This window comes from Bubalus bubalis, chromosome X, assembly GCF_019923935.1.
Source record: "Bubalus bubalis isolate 160015118507 breed Murrah chromosome X, NDDB_SH_1, whole genome shotgun sequence".
NCBI classification, from domain to species: Eukaryota; Metazoa; Chordata; class Mammalia; order Artiodactyla; family Bovidae; genus Bubalus; species Bubalus bubalis.
This window is the reverse complement of record NC_059181.1, coordinates 106,608,204-106,625,935: the sequence shown is the minus strand read 5'-3', so window position 1 is coordinate 106,625,935 and position 17,732 is coordinate 106,608,204. Positions and strand designations below refer to the sequence as shown.

The window sequence follows — 17,732 nt, the reverse complement described above, 5'->3', positions numbered from 1 at the left end:
GAGTTAGATATGGCTATGTGATAAGTTCTGCCTGATAAAATGTGAGTGGAAGGTGCATACCCTGCTTCCCAGTCTTGCCTCTAGAAAGATGACACATGCTTTCCCTGAGCATTTTCCTGGGAACTGACTAGAAACATGATCATTAAGCCCAGCAAATTTTTTAAGAAACCCTAAAGCCATACTCACGAGCAACTGGGGTCATTTAACCCCCAGGTAACTTCTCAGACCCTAAACTACAGCAAAGAGTAGCAGACTACAGAACCTGTACAGTTTCCAAAGATGACAAACTCACTAATACCCATTTTGGACGTGGCCACAGAGGATAATGTACCAGGAAGAGCCTCCGGGAGAACAAAGGGAGAAAAGATGAAGAAATTCTTACTGCAAAGCAGAACCACTCCTGGATCTGAACAGGAGTCTCTGAAATTGCTGTGTGGTAGTTATTTGAATACTGCTGGGAAGCAGTGACATCTACATGTCAATAGGCCACAGGAGTCATCCCTGGGTATGACAGAGAGGACTGTTATCACCCAGATTGTCTGGACCTGGAGCTGGACAAAGTGATCAGATAAATCTTTGGGGCCACTTCCTGCAGAGAGGAAGTGTGCTTTGGGAAGAAGAGCACATCCAAATATTTTGGAGGCCCAGAACAGTAGACTGGAAGATTGTGAGCTGTCTCCTGATATCCTATAACTTCTTCCAGAGTAATGGAGTTTTAGCTGAGCACATGGCTACATAGCTAGAAATGACAAATTCTAGTCTTCATTTCCAGCTAGGTTAGCTACATAACGATGTAGTGAACAATACGATCAGCCACTTCTGGACTGTGCCTTAAAAAATACCAGAACTGAAGAAGCTGCCTTGGCCAGAATTGGAAGGCACTAATTAAAACTGGCAGAGCCACTCCAACAGTCCTGAAGTCTTCATCTCTGGGCTATCTCATAAATTAACACTGTCTTTTAGGGTCTCTCTGTTGCAGTAACTTACACTAAATCCTAAATGATATAAGGAGTTACTTCTGGAAACCAACAAGGACCTCCTCCTGAGATAGGGTCTAAGGAAATTAGGATGAGTTAGGTATTGAAAGATTTTTAAGTATTAAGGAGGAAGGCTGAGGCAATATTTACGATTACTAAGATTTCCCACCTATGCCCCTTTCAATTCATTCTCCAACCAGCCACAACAGTGATCTTTCTAAAGCAAAATCTTACCATGTCACACCCCAGCTGGAAACATTCAATGCCTTCCCATTGCCCATTGTGTAATGTACAACCCCTTAACGTGGCCTATGAGGCCCTATAGGACTTCTCTTCTGTCAATCTCTCTGGCTTTATTTTCATGACGTTGGGCACCAGTCACAGAGAATCACCCGAAGTTCACTAAATATGCATTATGAGCTCATGTCTCCATACTTCTCTACCAGCTGTTCCTTCTACCTGGAATACCACCCCCCTACCCACTACCTTCTACTCTCTACTGTGATTATCTATGAATTTGACCATCTCCTTCATTAAACTATAACCTCCATTAAACAACGAGGACAAATACTGAGTAATTTCTTGTATCTCTAGCACCACCAAAGTGTCTGGTGACAGTTAAGTGCTCAGTAAATATTTACAGAAAGAATGAACAAATAATTGTTATTTATCATAACTATATCAAGTTTCACATATCCTAGAGCTCTATAGCAGAGTCACTTTTATATCTAACATTTCCATATTGTTCTTTAAAATATGAGTATCACTTAGGTGACAGAATAAAATAATTTTTAGTTAAATTTAAAATTAATAGAACCAGACATTTTCTAAGCTGGTAAAGATTATTGTTCTGTCAGCTTATTCAAATTATCTACTGAGAAGCTTGCTTTTCTAGTTTTCTACTGTTCTGAGTATAATAATATAATTTTTTTTACCCGCTACCCACACAGAGCAGAACTCACTTGCCGTGTGAGTACGTTAGTTTGTTATTTTCAGAAGGTATCTTAGCCAGAATCTGCTCTGTCACCTCCAGGAAGTTGCCTCCACACCAAGCATGTTTGGCAAGGATAGTGGTTCCCCTGGCAACAACAGCAAAAAGAATGGCCATGGCTTCAATCTATCAAAAAGAAAAAAAAGAAACATAAGATTTAGAATATTTCTTTGACATAACCTTTCAAAAGTAACTTACTATTTATCATTTACCAACATCCATCTGGAGACAATATTGACCAAGGCACTGTAAGAGTAAACAGAACAGACTTAACAAGATCACAGTCTTGTACAAGCCTAAAACATACTGATGTGCATTCAAATATAGAGACAAATCAAATGGATACATATATATACTTTTATGTATATGTGTGTATACAATGCAATGCATATGATACATACATACACACATAATTGCATTGATAGACAGGTTGCATTTTCAAATTATACAGCACAAACTGATATCACCCCCTGAAAAGCAATGGCCATAGATGGCAAAGGGACAGAAAGATGTCTTCATTCTTTAATGAAGTGATCTCATCTTGAAAATTTATCCTAGGGAAATAGTTCAATAAAAGTTAGATTCTAGATTCACAAATACATGTATTATCAATAATAATAGCCCATATTTATTAAGTACTTACTATATGCCAGGCACAATTTTAAGCACTTTACATTTATTACCTCATTTAATCCTTACATCAATTAAATTAATACACTATTATGACACTTACAGTAAAATGAGGAAACTTAAGGATAGATGACTTACATAATTTATCCAGAATTACTGAACTAAAATTACAGTGGCAAAAGTTGTGATTTAAACTGAAGAAGGATGATTCTAATACCCACAATTTTATCTCTATACTGTATACTGCCTCTACTATGAAGGCATTAACCATCACAGGAACTAAGTGAAAATAACCCAAATCTTCCACAAGAGAAGAATGGTTCTATAAATTATTGTAAGCTCTTTTATAAACAAAATATTTCAAAAACAATACAGCATGAGTTTAAGACTATAGTACTACCTGGGAGATACTGCAGGTTCAGTTCTAGACTACCACAATAAAGCAAATATAACAATAAAACAAGTAACATGAACTTTTTGCTTTCCCAATGTATACAGAAGATATGTTTATAATATGCTATAGTCTACTAAGTGTGCAATAGCATTATATCTTAAAAAATAATATTCATCTTAAATAAAATACTTAATTGCTAAAAAATGCTAACCATCATGTGAGCCTTCAGCAAGTCATAATAGTAACATCAGAGATGACTGATCACAGATCACCATAACAAATAAAATGAAAAAGTTTGAAATATTGCCAGAATTATTAAAATGTTACACAGAGACATGAAATGTGCAAAATATCATTGGAAAAGTGATGCTGACAGACCTGTTCAATGCAGAGTTGCTACAAACCTTTGATTTGTTTAAAAAAAAAAAGGCAATATCCATGAAGCACAATAAAGCATACTGCAATAAAAAGAGGTGTGCCCATATTTTCCTCATATTTATGAATTTATACTATCTTTCCCCACAGAACAGTCAGGTTTGTCTAATTTAATGCCATAAACTTATAAAAGGGATGAACAAATGTCTTCGTATTCTTCAACTAACTCTTCAACCTAATGTTATTTGTTAACTTGTTCCAGTTCATCCAATAAGCCAGAGTCATCCTGGGTGGCAGACTGAGAATCCCTTATTAAAAATTCAAATCCTTGGTAAAATCTCCTGAAATTCTCTTCAAGTAGGCCTGAGGTAGGGCCCTGAAATATACATTTAAGCCAACCCAGTCTCGATGCAGGTGATTCATAGGCCCACATTTTGTGAAACACAGCAATTATATTGAGGTGAGGGAATCCACTGATTCCCTCTTAGAATGTCCTTGGTAAGAAGGACAGTATACAGAAGTGCTCATCTGTCTCTTAAGCTGAACTCCTCTTGAGGTCTCTTCATTTCACTCTCTAACTGAAAGTGTTTCAAGGGTTGTGTTCTCAGCCATCTTCTTTCTGGATTTCTCCAAACACATATGTAGTAGCATGTCTTAATTTCCAAATTACTCTCTCATACATTATATCCCTTGATTCCAAAAGCCTCAACTGGCGGAGGAATAGGACGGGGAGACCACTTTCTCCCCCACAAATTCATCAAAAGATCATTTGAATGCTGAGCAACTTCCACAAAACAACTTCTGAATGCTGGCAGAAGACACCAAGCACCCAGAAAGGCAGCCCATTCTCTTCAAAAGGAGGTAGGACAAAATATAATAGACAAAAAGAGAGACAAGAGTCTGGGACAGAGACCCATCCCGGGGAGGGAGTCGTGAAGGAGGAGAAGTTTCCAAACACCAGGAAACCCTCTCAATGGTGGGTGTGTGGGGAGTTTGGAATCTCAGAGGGCAACATAACCGGGAGAAAGAAAAAGAAAACTCACAGGATACAAGCCTATCTGCAACTACCAGTGGAAGAAGTAGCCCAGATGCTCGCGTCTGTCAGCAGTGAGCAGGTGCTGAACAGGGAGGTGCGGGCTGCACTGCTTAGGGTAAGGACCATGTCTGAATGCCCTGAGGGCAATCTGAGGGAGCTAAGGTGAGATAGCAACCCAAACCATGGGGTAGCCAGAGAGAGAGAAAAAAAGAGAGAGAGAGAGAACTTTCCTACGAAAAGCTCTAACCTAAGGCACAGTCTGGCCAGCTCACAGAACAAAGGACTGAACGATCACCAAAGGAGAGCTGGCTGGCTGTGGACCCGCCCCTTGCCCACTGGAGGCAGAGAGGCAGGCGTGCAACAGCCATAGCCTGAAGGCAAGGGGCCATCTCAGTCCCAGAGACAGCATCCTCCACCAAACTGTGAGCAGGCTCCCAGTTGCTAATCACATCTTCCTGGTATCCTGGATGGTTGACATCTGCCAGGAGGGTCACAGCCTAAGATCAGCCCCCAAGAGGAGACACATGGCACAACTGAAACATGCTCTTGCAGTGCACCCGGGAAACCAAGGCACCAGGACCAGGGAGGAGATTAAGATGAACAGCCCACATGGGACAGTGCACTCACTAAAAACCTGGTCACCTGAGCTGCTCGGACCTGGGAAGGGCACAAAAAGTATGCCCAACCGAGTCTGTGCCTTTGTGGAGTACCTGAGAACCTGAACCTGAGCAGCTTAGGCCTGGGAAGTTCACAAAACGCAGGGCCCACTTTGGACAGTTCCCCTGCAGAGCAACCTGGAGCCTGAGCAGTGTAGACTGGGAAAGCACAGGCCATCGTGAGCTGGGGCAAACCCCATGTGGTCCATACACTACGAGAACTCCCCAAACATGCCAGTGATATTTGTTTGCCGTGTTCCTCCCTCCCCACAACACAACTGAACAAGTGAGCCTAAATAAGTGACCACCTTTGCCCCCTTCTGTCAGGGCGGAAATTAGACACTGAAGAGACTTGAAGCCAAAATAAAGAAAGAACAGGGAGCCACTCTAAAAGTGACAGGTGCAACAGATTAAAACCCTGTAGTTAGCATTGACTAAGCATTGGAAGGGGCCTATAGACTTTGGAGAAAAAGTTAAAGCTGGAACCAGGACTATCTGAAACTGAACTAACCCCACACTGCCCTCAGCAGCTCCAGACAAATTCCTAGATATATTTTACTATTAACATTTTTTAACTTTTTTATTTTTAAATTCTTTATTACTCCCTTAATTTTCATTTTTACAATCTACTATCACCTTGCAAAAAAAGACTCTATTTTTAAAGCAAATTTCACATATATATTTTTCATAATTTTTGTGATTTTGTTTTTTATTCTTAATATTGTATTTTTGAGAGTCTAAGCACTACTCTAAATTTTTAATCTTTGTTTTTTGGTATTTGTTATTAACTTTGCACCTTTAAGAATCTAATCTTCAGTACCCATTTTTACTTAGGGGTGTGATTGCTGGCTTGATTCCTCTCTCCCCTCTTGACTCTCCTTTTTCTCCCACAGGTCACCTCTATCTCCTCCCTCCCCCTTCTCTTCTCTACCTAACTTTGTGAATCTCTTTGGGCATTCCAGGCTGTGGAGAGCACATAGGGAATTGATTACTGGCTAGATGGCTCTCTCCCCTTTTGACTCCCTCCCTTCTCCTCCTGGTCAGTTCTGTCTCCCTCATCCCTCTTCTCTTCTACATGCAACTCTGTGAACCTCCCTGGGTGTCCCCCACTGTGGAGAATCTTTTCACCATTAATCTACATGTTTTATCATCAGTGCTGTATGGATGGAGAAGTCTTAAGGCTACTGTAAGAATAATACTGGGACGACCCAGAGGGATGGAATGGGGAGGGAGGAGGGAGGAGGGTTCAGGATGGGGAACACATGTATACCTGTGGCGGATTCATTTTGATATTTGGCAAAACTAATACAGTTATGTAAAGTTTAAAAATAAAATAAAATAAAATAAAAAAAAAAGAATAATACTGAAAGCCAGGGGCAGGAGGCGTAAATCCAGAACTTGAGAACACCAGAGAACTCCTGACTCCAGGGAACATTAATCTACAAGAGCTCATCCAAAAGCCTCCATACCTACACTGAAACCAAGCTCCACCCAAGAGCCAACAAGTTCCAGAGCAAGACATACCAAGCTAATTCTCCAGCAATGCAGGAACACAGCCCTGAGCATTAATATACAGGCGGCCAAAAGTCACACCAAACCCACAGACATCTCAAAAATCACTACTGGACACTTCATTGCACTCCAGAGAGAAGAGATCCAGCTCCACCCACCAGAACACGGACACAAGCTTCCCTAACCAGGAAACCTTGACAAGCCACTAGTCCAACCCCATCCACAGGGAGGAACCTCCACAATAAAGAGGAACCACAAACTTCCAGCCTACAGAAAGGCCACCCCAAACACAGCAATCTAAACAAAATGAAAAGGCAGAGAAATAGTCAGCAGGTAAAGGAACATGATAAATGCCCACCAAACAAAAGAGGAAGAGATAGGGAGTCTACCCGAAAAAGAATTCAGAATAATGATAGTAAAGATGGTCCAAAATCTTCAAAACAAAATGGAGTTACAGATAAACAGACTAGAGACAAGGATTGAGAAGATGCAAGAAATGTTTAACAAGGACCTAACAGAAATAAAAAAAGAGTCAATCAATAATGAATAATGCAATAACAGAGGTCAAAAGCATCTGGAGGGAACCAACAGTAAATAACTGAGGCAGAGGATAGAATAAGTGAGGTGGAAGATAGAATGGTGGAATTAAATGAAGCATAGAGGAAAAAAGGAAAAAGAATTAAAAGAAATGAGGACAACCTCAGAGACCTCTGGGACAATGTTAAAACCCCAACGTTCAAATCACAGGAGTCCCAGAAGAAGAAGACAAAAAGAAAGGCCATGAGAAAATACTTGAGGAGATAAACTTTTTAACACCATACACAAAAATAAACTCAAAATGGATTAAAGATCTCAATGTGAGACCAGAAACTATAAATCTCCTAAAGGAAAACATAGGCAAAACACTCTCTGACATAAATCACAGCAGGATCCTCTATGACCCACCTCCCAGAATAATGGAAATAAAAGCAAAAATAAAAAAATGGGACCTAATTAAACAACACTTTTACACAACAAAGCAAACTATAAGCAAGGTGAAAGACAGCCTTCAGAAAGGGAGAAAATAATAGCAAACAAAGCAACTGACAAAGAATTAATCTCAAAAACATACAAGCAGCTCCGGCAGCTCAATTCCAGAAAAATAAACAACCCAATCAAAAAATGGGCCAAATAACCAAACAGAAATTTCTCCAAATAAGACTAACAAACACATGAAAAGATGCTCAACATCACTCATTATCAGAGAAATGCAAATCAAAACCAGAAATGCAAAATCAAAATGAGGTACCATCTCACACCAGTCAGAATGGCTGCTATCCAAAAGTCTACGAACAATGAATGCTAGAGAGGGTGCAGAGAAAGCAGGATCCTCTATGACCCACCTCCCAGAATATTGGAAATAAAAGCAAAAATAAACAAATGGGACCTAATTAAAATTAAAAGCTTCTGCACAACAAAGGAAACTATAAGCAAGGTGAAAAGACAGTCTTCAGAATGGGAGAAAATAATAGCAAATGAAGCAACTGACAAACAACTAATCTCAAAAATATACAAGCAACTCCTACAGCTCAATTTCAGAAAAATAAATGACCCAATCAAAAAATGGGCCAAAGAACTAAACAGACATTTCTCCAAAGAAGACATACAGATGGCTCACAAACACATGAAAAGATGCTCATCATCACTCATTATCAGAGAAATGCAAATCAAAACCACTATGAGGTACCATTTCACACCAGTCAGAATGGCTGCGATCCAAAAGTCTATAAGCAATAAGTGCTGGAGAGGGTGTGGAGAAAAGGGAACCCTCTTACACTGTTGGTGGGAATGCAAACTAGTACAGCCACTATGGAGAACAGTGCAGAGATTCCTTAAAAAACTGGAAATAGAACTGCCTTATGACACAGCAATCCCACTGCTGGGCATACACACTGAGGAAACCAGAATTTAAAGAGACACGTGTACCCCAATGTTCATCACAACACTGTTTATAATAGCCAGAACATGGAAGCAACCTAGATGTCCATCAGCAGATGAATGGATAAGAAAGCTGTGGTACATATACACAATGGAGTATTACTCAGCCATTAAAAAGAATGCATTTGAATCAGTTCTAATGAGGTGGATGAAACTGGAGCCTATTATATAGAGTGAAGTAAGCCAGAAAGAAAAACACCAATACAGTATACTAATGCATATATATGGAATTTAGAAAGATGGTAACAATAACCCTGTATACAAGATAGCAAAAGAGTCACTGATGTATAGAACAGTCTTTTGGACTCTGTGGGAGAGGGAGAGGGTGGGATGATTTGGGAGAATGGCACTGAAACATGTATAATATCATATATGAAACGAGTCACCACTCCAAGTTCGATGCACAATACTGGATGCTTGGGGCTGGTGCACTGGGACGACCCAGAGGGATGGTACGGGGAGGGAGGAGGGTTCAGGATGGGGAACACGTGTATACCTGTGGCAGATTCATGTTGATATATGGCAAAACCAATACAATATTGTAAAGTTAAAAAATAAAATTAAAAAAATATATATCTATAGTAAAAGAGAGGACACTCTTACACTATTGGTGGGGATGCAAACTAGTACAGCCACTATGGAGAACAGTGTGGAGATTCCTTTAAAAACTGGAAATAGAACTGCCTTATGACCCAGCAATCCCACTGCTGAGCATACACACTGAGGAAACCAAAACTGAAAGAGACACGTGTACCCCAATGTTCACTGCAGCACTGTTTACAATATCTAGGACTTGGAGGCAACCTAGATGTCCATCAGCAGATGAATGGATAAGAAAGCTATGGATTACTCAGCTATTAAAAAGAATGCATTTGGATCAGTTCTAATGAGGTGGATGAACCTGGAGCCTATTACACAGAGTGAAATAAGTCAGAAAGAAAAACACCAATAGAGTATATTAACGCATATACGTGGAATTTAGAAATATGGTAATGATGACCCTATATGCGAGACAGCAAAAGAGACGCAGATGTAAAGAACAGACTTTTGGACTCTGTGAGAGAAAGCGAAGGTGGGATGATTTAAGAGAATAGCACTGAAACATATAGGTTATCATATGTGAAATAGATTGCCAGTCCAGGTTCAATGCATGAGACAGGGAGCTCAGGGCCAGTGCACTGGGATGACCCTGAGGGATGGGATAGGGAGAGAGGTGGGACGGCGGTTCAGGATGGGGAACACATGTACACCCATGGCTGATTCATGTCAATGTATAGCAAAAACCACTACAGTATTGTAAAGCAATTAGCCTCCAATTAAAATAAATTAATTTTTTTAAAAAAAAGCTTGATCTGACCCTCTAACCTGCTCCAGGTACTGGTCCATTTCTTAAAATCATTTACACACTATCACTGCATCTCTATCTCCTTGTAGTTCTTCAGCTTTCTATAATCTGGCTTTTGCTCTCAACACTCCAGAAAACCATGCCTGTGAAGAACACCAACAGCCTCTACATAGCAAAATTCTATATTCACTTCTCTATTCTCACCTCAATTGATCTCTCAAGAATACTCAACACAGCTAAATAACCCTCCTTCTGGAAACACTCCTACAGGTCTGGCTGCTCCTTCTGTCTCCCTGCTGACCTCTAAATGCTGACTTCCCATGGGGACTGGTTCTGCACTCTCTTAACCCTAGATAAGCTCATCTAGACCTGCCATAATAAACATGGCGTTCTTTGCTGAAGACACATTGCATACAGAAAAAAAACGAAAGGCATAACTAAAGCTGAGGGGCAAACCAAAGACAAAACCCAAGGTGTACCAAATAGTTGAGGCAAAGGTAGATGAAGAGAGACCCACAAAGACAGAGGAGAACCAACCAGGAAAGTGAGTTGATCTTGAAGCCAAAGGGGGAAAAAAAAACTTCAAGAAGGAACAAGTGTCACCTCCCAGCTCTGTTCACTGATAGACAGCATTAGGACTGTAAAACAGTCACTGAATTTTTATAAGGAAAGAGGCCATTGTTAAGGGTCGAAGAGACATGCTATGGAGTGGGGAAAACACAAGAGGAACAGTGATGACAAATCATATGGTCCCTGAGACAGAGATGAAAATGTAGCAGCCTTCAAGAAGAAAACTGAGTTTAGCAACAATACAAAAATATCTAGGGTCTTAGTGGACCATAAGTTCTTTATGAAGGGTTATGAGATAATTGCTTAAAATTCTTATGCTTATGAAATCTTAAAATGACATCAAGTAACAGGGTGTCTTGATCTCTTTAAGTACTCTTGCCATTATACCCTGTGTTGGTTAGAACGCATGCGTAATACTGAGTTCAATTCTGGGACAGTGTATTAAGACCAGACAGAAGTGCAAAGTATGGTGAGAGACCTGGAGACTGTTATCACCCAAAAAATGACTAGAGGACTAGAAATATTAAACATGAAAAAGACTTAGATGGAATGTGACAGCAATCTTAAAGTTTATATAAAGTGTAATCCAATGGCTCTGCAGGTAAAGAATCCATCTGTAATGCAGGAGATACAGGAGATAAGGGTTCAATCCCTGGGTCAGAAAGATCCCCTGAAGGAAGACATGGCAACCCACTGCAGTATCCTTGCCTGGGTAATTCCACTGACAGAGGAACCTGGCAGGCTACAGTCCATGGGGTCGCAAAAGAGACATGACTGAGCAACTAAGCACAAGCAAACAAATCACCTAGAAGGGGGATGACATTATTTGGAATATAACTAGGAACAGTGGATATAAGGATAGCTCTGGAAGCTATGCATACAGTGTTTTAGTCAATTTAAAAAGTCCTCAATTTTAAAAATGCCTGACTATTACATACCGGGTATAAAGCCACAGAAACTTTATTTTCCTCTCAGATGTCACTAACAAGCACTTCTTATTCTCTCCTATATTGCTAAAACTCACACCTATAATCAAGTCTCACATACACCCACTACAATGCTCTTGCAACAGAATCTGTAATGTCTAAAGGAATAGTGGAATAATGGAAATAACTATAGTACAAAGAATACTGCATATGAAGTCAGAAAATATGGTTCTGCTAATAATGAGGAGTATGTGAATGCCCAATAAATGATAAAGCACCATATAAGATCATAGTCAAGAAGAAAAAGAATTAAATTCTAAGCCATAAAGAGAAGAGGAAAAAAAGATAACGAAATATAAAGGAAAGTCGTCTTACCACAGTTCTTCCCTGTTCTCTTACTCACTCCTTGCTTTGTCCCACAGCCATTAATCCTATTCCACTACATCTCTGCTAAGAATCCTGAATGAGTTTCCTGTGGCTGCTGTGACAAAATACCAAAAGATGCAAAGTTGAAAACAACAGAAATTTCTTGTCTCATAGTTCTGGAGGCCAGAAGCCCCAAATCAAGATGTTGGCAAGTCCATGTTCCTCTAAAATCTGTAGGGGGGAATCCTTCCCTGTCTCTTCCTAGTTTCTGGTGGTTTGCCAGCAATCCTTGGTGTTCTTTGGTGCATCCACGTCTTCACATGGGAGTCTCTGTGTCTCTTCTCATAAGGACACCTACTCCAGTATGACCTCATTTTAACTTACATCCTAATTATATATGCAAAGACCCTATTTCCAAATAAGGTCGCATTCACAGGTAGCAGGGGTCAGGATTCAACACATGTTTTTTGAGGACACAACAAATCCCCGTCTTGGAAACTCACCATTCCTCTCAAATCACTCCTAGTCTCCTCCCTCCTCATATTCATTATCACCCCAATTTGCCTCCCTGACCTCTCAAAAACCTCTATCTTATCCCTTTCCTTAATCATATTAGAAGCATGTCCTTAGAACAATGGACCAGAAAGGCAGCCTCCAATTAAAAAGACCTGTTTCTTCTGCCTAGAAAGTTCCAAGGAAAGAACATTTTTGGTTCAGTTGCTGGGGTTCCCCCCCCCAAAAAAAAAGATATACTATTGGGGAATCCGAGTGAGAATTCTGAATGCAGTTTTTTCTTATAGAGGAATTAATAGAAATTGTGGTGAAGGTCTTTCAGTCCATTAAATTAAAGGTTATATAAGATGTGACTGGTTGACCTAACAACCTAAATGTCATGAGTACCCTTATTTATAGAAAAAAATGCATCCAGATTTTCAAAAAATCTTACAAAGGAATTTTTGGGTTATATCCATTTGTAAGTAAGAGGCTGCTTGCATTTAAAAAAACTGCTAACAAAATAGCACAACAACAATATAAATGCTCCTCCTCAATGAAGGCATCTTCAAATGGAAGCTGAAGATGCTTTCAGAGAACTGAGTATTGAAAAAGGATGAGTCGGTGTTTCTCACACTCAAGTTTATGTGTTTGAACAATTTTTTAAATTCTGTATTTTTATTTTGATAACATTAAAAATATATATAAAAAATAAAAACAAAACAAAAAATATATAAAGTATCCTGGATTATCTACATGTATACCCATTAAATGAGTGATGGCACACAATTCAGTGCTGCGTTTGAATTACAAAGGCATAGGTGCCAAGAAATTCCCTAAAATAACAGTGCTTAATTTTCAATGTACTGGAAGCATGTCTGGCTGCTGTTAGGTTGGCACATCCTAAAATCATAATGACAATCATGACTCAAGCACTCTTGTATCCCTGCTGTGTTTTTAAATCTGTTATAGAGACAAAATTTATCTCTTGCAGTAATGATTTACAAGAGCTGAGACTTTTATCTGATAGTCTGAAAATGACGGTGTGGAAAAATAGCATTAACACATAAATTATCTCAAGCTAAGCAGAAAATAATACTGAAAGGTGTTTGTATCAAGTGGAAACCAAGTAATACTACAATGTGCTATATGAACAAAGGTAGTGCAACTATTCAAACAGAACAAAGAAATGGAAAAATTAACTTGCCACAGAGTGCATGGTAATGGCCAATGCTAAATCAAAAGAAAGCATTCCGTATCATAAATTGTATTACTGCAAGGATATGTATTATGTTTAATCCTTACAACAGTTTATTAGCAGGCTGTTTCACAGAATATATGTCAAGAAAATTAAATTTTCCACCCTTGTATCATAGGCCATACTATTAAACTGGCCCATTAAATTAAATGCAGGTGGAGATGGAAGGTGCTCAGGAAGGTGGCGCTAGTGGTAAAGAACCTGCCTGCCAATACACAAGAGGCCCGTATTCGATCCCTAGGTGGGGAAGATCCCCTGGAGGAGGGTATGGCCACCCACCCCAGTATTTTTGCCTGGAGAATCCCATGAACAGAGGAGCCTGGTGGGCTAGTCCATGGGGTCACGAAGAGTGGGACACAACTTAAGCAGCTGAGCACACTGCATGGAACAAGAGAAGGCATAGAAGTGAGAACATGCTAGAGAAGGTTCATGAACTAGCTGGATGAGATGGAACAGTTGGCATTTGGCAAATGAGACGATTTAGGGATAAGGATAATGGCCATATGTAAAAACAAGGCCTTGCACAAATTAAGTACTTTGTATTTGCTCAAATAGTCTTTCGATTTCAGTTCAACACATGTTCTAAGCCTTCAGTATAGCATACATTGGAGGCATGAAAGACCAGTGAGAAAGGATAGCTATACTCAAGGGAGCCAGAGTACAATATGGAAGACAGAAAGAAACAAATAAATGCAATAAAGTTTAAGAGTGAATAATCTAAGAATGTACACAACTGCTCAGATTTCTTGTGATTATCTCATCTTGGACAATGAAAAAAGAAAAAAAATGCAGGTGTCAGACTGTATATTGGGAATTTCCTCAGTATACAATTATTTCTTCTTGGAAGAGAGGTCAAAGTGTCTATTTTATCCTCACTAGGTTCTCAAAACCCAGCACAGTGCCTTACATATAATAATCCCTCAAATATTTAATAAATTAATAAACACTGAGCATCTTTTGGTTTTATTGGGGGCTTCCCTGGTGGCTCAGATGGTAAAGAATCTGCCTGCAATGCTGGAGACCCAGGTTCAATCCCTGGGAGGGGAAGATTCCCTGGAGAAGGGAATGGCTACCTACTCCAGTATTCTTGCCTGGAGAATTCCATGGATAGAGGAGACTGGTGGGCTCCATAGGGTCACAAAGAGTTGGACACATATGAGTGACTTTCATACACACACATAAATGGTAGATAACTTTATATCCAGTAGGACCTGGCAAGAACAATATTTTGATTACCAAGCTATCTCCCTAAGTAAGATAAATGAGTTGAGCTGAGAGTAATGCAGTCCTCAACTCTTCTCAGAGAGGAAATAAGCAAATGACAGAAAACCACCAATTCTGATGCAATAACCTTGGAAGAGACAAAAGAATGAAGAACAATCATTTATATGGGAGAAAAATAAGATATGTTTATGAAAATCCTGAAATCTGGTCCCAGATCAAGAATATTCTTGTTGGTATTGTAAATATTCTTTTGGGGTGATGCTCTGAGATCCAACCTAATCCTTGTCACTTTCTCAAGACAGGAGATTACCTGTTAAGTAAAAAATACCTGTTCTATTTTGCATTCACCACCACCACCATATAACATCATCTTGATTCTTTCTGTTTGCCCCTTCCACACACACTCACAAATATGTAAGCTACTGAGAGTAGCGATCTATCTTATTACCAGCTATATCCCCTGCAGTTAGAAGACTGTGTAGCTCATATTAGCTGTTCAATAAAAAAAATGTTTGTAAAACATATGAGTGGCTCTGCTTTCAATCAACAGCTATTCAAAGTGAAAGAATGTCCAAAACATGACAGTATCCTCTGGGGTCGAGGATGAGACCATGGAGTTACAGGTAGCTGAAAGCAATTCATAAAACATAAAGATAACTGTTTGTGAGGGTTATGGAGGAGGGAGGCGTAAAGCATTTCCTCAAGAGTCTAGTACGCGTTCGGTTCGTTAAATATCGGCCAACAGTAATAACAAGAACATCACCATACAGGTCTGACGCTGAAGACATAAGTCCGGGCAGAGACAGAGAGTTCCTATTTGAACTGAGGAAGAAGAAATGACAACATTGGGCCTTGGAGGAAGGGCTCGCAGAGGGTTACAAACCCAGAAGTAGAAGGTAAGGCAGAAAGTGACGTCATCGAAACAGGGCGTAGAGTTTTTAGAAGATTCAAGAAATCTCAAGAGATTCGAAACCTACAAAGGGGTCTTGTGGAATACAAAGTAAGGGAAATTTTAACATTTTTTTTCCCTTCTGTAACAACTTGTGACGCATGCGGACTCTTTCGCTCGAGGCCTTTTTAGGTGCATAAAACGCACTTCACCCAAAGTGAACCTGTCCGACCATTCGAACTGTCGACACCAGAGAAGCCCTAGTCACCCTTCCACTGCCTCCTAATTCCACCTTCCCGTGGGCATCTCTGCGGTCCCCCTGCCGTCGTCTCCCCGCCTTCCACCCCGTTCTCCCCGCTGCTTTTACCTGTCCGGGCACCATGCAAAAACTCGCCGCGTCAGGACACAGCCGCTCGGATCAGCACCGGATCCCAAGCTGCCCGTTCCCAGAGGAGGCTGGACCGGACGCCGCCGGCTTCCGCAAAAAAGCGCCCCGCCCGCGCGCGGCCCCCTGGGAATGTGAGCGCTCATCCAATGGGAGCGAGAGGCGGGGCGGGGCCGGCGGCGTTCCCAGTCCTCGTACTTCCCAGGAGCCGCACTGCATCCTGGGAGTGGTAGTTTCGGCTGGCCTATCGCCGACGCTGTCGCGCCTGCTCAATCAACAATTGTCATCATCAACCACATCAAGCGCTATTCCTCAGAGAAAACGAGAGAATGTAGGGCCACCAAAAGTCCAGCATTGAGTTGGTAGGATCAGTGAAGAACTGAGCTTTACCAACCGTCTCCCTGCTTAGTCGCAGCAGGTAGCATCACCTGTTACTTCATAGATAAGATAAGAAAGAATTCATCTGACAGAAATTCCCTCTACTTTCGCCACGACATTTTTTAACCACTTTGGGTCGCTCAGCAATCCTTTCTCCCATTCCTTTCAATGATAGTTGTAGAGTAGTAGTAGTAATAATAATAATCAACTACTCTTATTAGCTGTAAACTCCCTCATCCCTTTTACATCCCTATTCCTTCTTACCAACTTGAGCTCCACTAATAAACTCGAACTCCACTAAGAAACTCGTCTGTTTCATGTCTCAACTGCTCTCTGCTTACTTGCTCTTTGTTGTTCAGTCGCCAAGTCGTGTCCAACTCATTGCAAGCCTATGGACTGCTGCACGCCAGGCTTACCAGACCCTCATCATTTCCCTGAGCTTGCTCAAACTCATATCCATCGAGTCGCTGATGCCATCCAACCATCTCATCCTCTGTCGACCTCTTCTTCTGCCTTCAATCTTGCCCAGCATCGGGGTCTTTTCCAGTGAGTCATCTGTTTCCATCAGGTGGCCAAAGTATTAGAGCTTCAGCTTCAGCATCAGTCCTTCCAAACAGTCTTTCCAAATCAATTCAGGACTGATTTCCTTTAAGATTGACTTGTTTGATCTCCTTACTTTCCAAGGGACTGTCTAGAGTCTTTTGAAGCACCACAGTTCAAAGGAATTAATTCTTCCATATTCTGCCTTCTTTGTTGTCCAGCTCTCACATCTGTACATGACTACAGGAAAGATTATAGCCAGACAGTACGGACTTCTGTTGGCAAAGTGATGTCTTTGCTTTTTAACACATTGTCTAGATTTATCATAGCTTTCCTGCCAAGAAGCAATTGTCTTCTAATTTCATGGCTGCAGACATACAAGATGAGAGAAACCGCCCCAACCCTCTCACCGCACACAGACTTAACCTCCCCTTTCCAGTCAAAATTCTCAAAGGTGTTGTTAAAACAAATAGACATTTTCCAACCAACAGTGTCAAATATTATTTTATTGGGCTCCAAAATCACTGTGGATGGTGACTGCATCCAGGAAATTAAAAGACACTTGCTCCTTGGAAGAAAAGCTATGACAAACCTAGACAGTGTATTTAAAAAGCAGAGACATCACTTTGCCAACAAAGGTCCATATAGTCAAAGCTATGGTTTTTCCAGTAGTCTGTACAGATGTGAGAGTTGGACCATAAAGAAGGCTGAGTGCCAAAGAATTGATGCTTTTGAACTGTGGTGTTGGAGAAGACTCTTGAGAGTGCCTTGGACTAAAAGGAGATCAAACCAGTCAATCCTAAAGGGAATC

The 17,732-nt window shown here is 40.5% G+C and overlaps 1 protein-coding gene across 4 annotated transcripts in view; it reads right to left on the bottom strand.

The window, feature by feature from the left end:
• The window catches only part of VAMP7 (vesicle associated membrane protein 7), an 81,479-nt gene extending 65,336 nt beyond the window's left edge, over positions 1-16,143 (bottom strand). For 3 of the 4 annotated variants that reach the window (XM_025277217.3, XM_044937474.1, XM_044937475.1), the window contains exons 1-2: positions 15,986-16,143; positions 1,940-2,094 (exon numbers count right to left, since the gene is read on the bottom strand). In XM_025277217.3, the coding sequence (XP_025133002.1) occupies positions 1,940-2,094; positions 15,986-16,000 (170 nt within the window). In that variant the 5' untranslated portion in view covers positions 16,001-16,143. The remainder of the gene's footprint in view (positions 1-1,939; positions 2,095-15,985) is intronic. The other variant, XM_006076655.4, reaches the window with a different exon arrangement.
• Between the last annotated feature and the right edge of the window lie 1,589 nt (positions 16,144-17,732).